Below are 4039 nucleotides of genomic sequence, written 5' to 3' on the forward strand. Positions count from 1 at the left end.
TTAAATTGTGACACCGCTTGTAAAAAAGTTTTGAAAAGATGGGAGCTCCGGAAAAAGGCAAACAAAAAAAGCCTCTGATGTTAACTTGAGAAGGATGATTCACGAGGTAGTACTAATTAATTCTAGTATGATGACGTGGCTTGCCCCAATTGGAATGCTTCATGTGAACCCCGGATATACGAATCCCTTCTTTTGTCATTATGCTTAAATTAATTACAACTAGTACTTATAATTTTTTTCCTTATACTAATTACAATATTTTTCTATATTTCCTAAAAGTCATTATCAGCTGTTTTTTCTATAAATTCTTTACTTTATCAAAAGATTCTTTTATGCCAGGAAGCTTTACCATTTAAACCGACCCCATAAAAGTGGAACATAAACATTATGCAGCATCTTCTTTGTTATTTTTTTATTTATTTATTCACTATTTTAAAAATAAATTTTTATTTTTTATTTATTATCTTTAACTTATCAAAAAAATAATTATTTTTTTATATATTTATTTTTAATATTAATTATTTATTTTTTAAAATCTAATATTAAACATCAATCTATAGAGATAGTATGGTAAAATAGTCATATCAATTATTGTTTTGTGTCAAGCGAGATATGACAAGTAAAAATGAACTGAGAGAGAGTACAATTTATTATAGTATGACCATTTTTATTTTTAAACGTCAGAATATTTTACATAATCTTACTAATTACATTATATATTTCTACTAAATTGCATTTTTTTTTCTAACATAATTACTGGAGAAAGTAAAAAGGCGGATGATTCCCAGAAAACCTTAGCTATTAGATGGTCAAAAAGATAATACCAACGCGGCAACAGAGAGTAGAGTAGAGTAGATTGGAATCTGATCGATGATCAAACGAAGAAGTTTCCATCATCAAAACTTTTAACATGTGCTTATTATTTTATTATATTATAATTCCTATTATTTTAAGTAGTATTATAGAGAGTGAGAACACAATAATTGAGGAACATTTCCACCTATTTTTCTGTTATCTTTTTATTTCTTCATATTTTTTTCCAATCATTCAAGCAACTATAAAGACACAAGAATTCCTACACTTGACCATCTGACACCAGCTGAGATCTAAAGCATTTTGGGGCGGTCTCTAACTAAGGTAAATTAAGCTTCCGCCGATTTTACGAGACCTAACTTTTTCTCTTTTATTAGTTTAATTTAATTTCCCCAAAATATAAATCTATGTATTGATACTGATTTTGATTTGAATGTTGCAGCAGGATCTAATTAAGCCTAAGATATATACAACTGATCGATCACTAAGGAGACGACAGATAGACTTTAATTAATTCCGATTCGATAATGGATACATGGTGGTCTGAAATGGTATGATCGATCGCTCTTATTGCTATAAAAAGAGTACCAATTATATTTGATTTTATGTGCTCCTCTCTATATAGTTATTAACAAAATTATCTTTGCATTTTAATCAATATTACAAGAGACAAGCAGTATGAATGATCACAACTTTGTTAATCAGAGCCAGACAATGACCCCATTTAATGAATTATCTTTCAATTCTAAGCCCTTCTCCACTTTTTCTCCATCCAATATCATTTCTAACTACATCTACTCAAATTCAGTGTCAGCTAAAAACTAATTTGAAAATTTGAACACCTTGAAGATGATCAAACGTGAGGTTCCATCAGGAACTACCATAAACTTTTCGGCCTCTTCAGTTAATTCTATGGACGATTCTGATTTTGGCTATAGCCAAAATCTAATCGAAGCCATGGGATTTGGTGCTGCTGATACTACTACTACTGATCAGAAGAAGAGTTACAACAGAACTAGTGTGCAGGCGCAAGATCACGTTCTAGCTGAAAGAAAGCGAAGAGAACGCCTAACTCAGCGCTTTATAGCTTTATCTACCCTTATTCCAAACCTAAAGAAGGTAAATCTCTTTTGTCTCATCAATTATCTATATATATTCCTGCTTAATTGAATTGAATAATTCTTCGTGCTACCTCAAAATTAAAGAAAAGAAGTAGCGTGCTTCTTATATTAGTTCTATCTTAATTATCTCTATGAAGGCTATTTATTTAGAACCCTTTTTTTTTTTCAAAATCTAGCAGTTCCGCATATCTTACTTCTATCTTAATTTGAAATTTTAGAAATAGAAATTAGAATGGTTTTTTGATTCTTCATTATGAGTGATTTGGAGTGAAAAAATAAATTTTTGGAGTTTTTGGAATTTCATAATTCAACTTCAAGTTAAATTCTGAAAAAGTATACCAATTCTATGTAGTTTTCCGGAATAAAATGAAACTTATCCATAGCCAAATTAACTGGCACCAGTTATATTATTTGTGATAGTCCATGTAGGTGCAATGTTGGAGTTAAAATACATTATTATGTCAAAAATTAGTTCCATAAGCACTTGCCTGAAAATTTTTTTCATGATTGAAAAACAATCATAAATATGTATATAACTAACTTGAAGCCCTTTAAAAATATAGTCCAAATTATATTTGACCTAAAATTTTGGGTGTTAATTTACTCTTTACAGTTAGACAAAGCAACAGTACTAGGAGATGCTATCGAGTATATAAAACAGCTTGAAAAACAAGTAAAAAGCCTTGAGGAAAAAACGAAGAAATGTAGGGAGGAACCAGCAGTTAAGAGACCTCGATTGGTCTCGAGTTATGACCATTCCTCGTCTTCTGACGAAATCTCCAGTGTTAGCACAGACCGATCATTGCCAGATATTGAAGTTAGAGCTTCAGATGGAAATATTCTGATGAGAATTTATTGCAAAAAACAAAATGGGATAATGAAGGAAATATTCAACCAAGTTGACAAGCTTAATCTTTCTATCATTAGTTGCAGTGTTATGCCTTTTGGCCACAGCACCTCTCACATGGCCATTATTGCTAATCAGGTACTAATTCAAAATTGAACGATATATATATATATATATATATATATGCCTTTGAAAAAATATATTCAAACTTAATTATCTTTCTAATAATATTTTGTCCGTTTAATTCGACAGATGGATTATAAATTGACTAGTGTGACACCAAATCATATTGCGAATAGAATTCGTGCGGCGATAATGAAAGAAGAAGCCAGCTCCTTTACAGCATAGAGAAGAAGATTATATTTTAGAAGTTGATTAAGGTTTTTGGATATGGTCAATTTCAATATCCTAATTAAGTGATGCTGAATATTGTTTAGAGGATACAATATAAGTCTAACGTCATCTCTTTTTGGGGAAGTGGGGTCATAATGACTTGGTTTAGGGCTAATGGTTTCCATAATTGGGGATGGAGGTGCTTTAATTTTGCTTTTTTTGCGGGTTAATTAAGTGCTTAGATCCCGTTTTGCAATTACGTGCTACAATTGAGACTAGCTCTATCTTTTTGACAAGTCATGGAATTCCATCAAGTGGTGTTGTTTTCCTTAAATTTGCGTCTTTTTGAGGAGTACTTTGTGGACTAAAAATCATGACTAACTAGTGTGTTTGTAATACTATTATGTGTATTCGAAATTTACGAAAAATGTATACTCATATTTATATGGCTAGTTATTTTTTTTTAATCAAAGGCCCCTGTTCTATCATTTTACCAACTAAATGGAGTATTTATATGGCTACTTATAAGATATTTAAAATTTTAATTTATATATAGCCACACAAATCAAATGAACATGTCCATTCGAACAAGGGTGGGTTTTAGTTTTTGCCACGTGTTGAACAACAGGTGTAATAAGAGGCTAAATCAGGTAATTAGAGATTACTAATTAATGTTATTGTTTTTTTTTAGTAAATATTAATATTATAGTTGCTGCCGTATGAGAATATGGCATAGGCAAGCTAATTTTGTAACGACATAGGCTAATTTAACCTCAATGGTGAGTAATTTTCGATTTGCATCCTTAATGTAATGTATTCGCTTTTTTGTGTGTTACATTTTATTTTATTATTTTTAATAATTTGCATCCTAATCTCCTTAGTTTTTTGCAATATCATAAAAAATCTCTTTTTTCAATTATTTACA

At 30.3% G+C, this 4039-nt stretch overlaps 1 protein-coding gene across 2 annotated transcripts; it reads left to right on the forward strand.

The window, feature by feature from the left end:
• The first annotated feature begins 983 nt into the window (after nt 1-983).
• Nucleotides 984-3392, forward strand: LOC129873597 (transcription factor bHLH18-like). 2 transcript variants are annotated; one of them, XM_055948723.1, is made up of 5 exons: nt 984-1137; nt 1256-1364; nt 1622-1932; nt 2548-2919; nt 3034-3392. In XM_055948723.1, the coding sequence occupies exons 3-5, from the start codon at nt 1663-1665 to the stop codon at nt 3127-3129; spliced, it is 738 nt and encodes a 245-aa protein (XP_055804698.1). In that variant the 5' UTR covers nt 984-1137; nt 1256-1364; nt 1622-1662; the 3' UTR covers nt 3130-3392. The 2 variants fall into 2 exon arrangements, with proteins under 2 accessions (XP_055804698.1, XP_055804697.1); XM_055948722.1 differs by having other exon boundaries at nt 1663-1932.
• Nucleotides 3393-4039: the final 647 nt, after the last annotated feature.

This window comes from Solanum dulcamara, chromosome 11, assembly GCF_947179165.1.
Source record: "Solanum dulcamara chromosome 11, daSolDulc1.2, whole genome shotgun sequence".
Classification (NCBI taxonomy): Eukaryota; Viridiplantae; Streptophyta; class Magnoliopsida; order Solanales; family Solanaceae; genus Solanum; species Solanum dulcamara.

Excerpts from the sequence above, each read along its gene's own strand:
- LOC129873597 (XM_055948722.1), top strand. The coding sequence starts at position 1,341 with ATGGATACATGGTGGTCTGAAATG. Across the intron at positions 1,365-1,662 it reads ATACATGGTGGTCTGAAATG|ATGATCAAACGTGAGGTTCC; the intron begins GTATGATCGATC and ends AACACCTTGAAG. Across the intron at positions 1,933-2,547 it reads TTATTCCAAACCTAAAGAAG|TTAGACAAAGCAACAGTACT; the intron begins GTAAATCTCTTT and ends TACTCTTTACAG.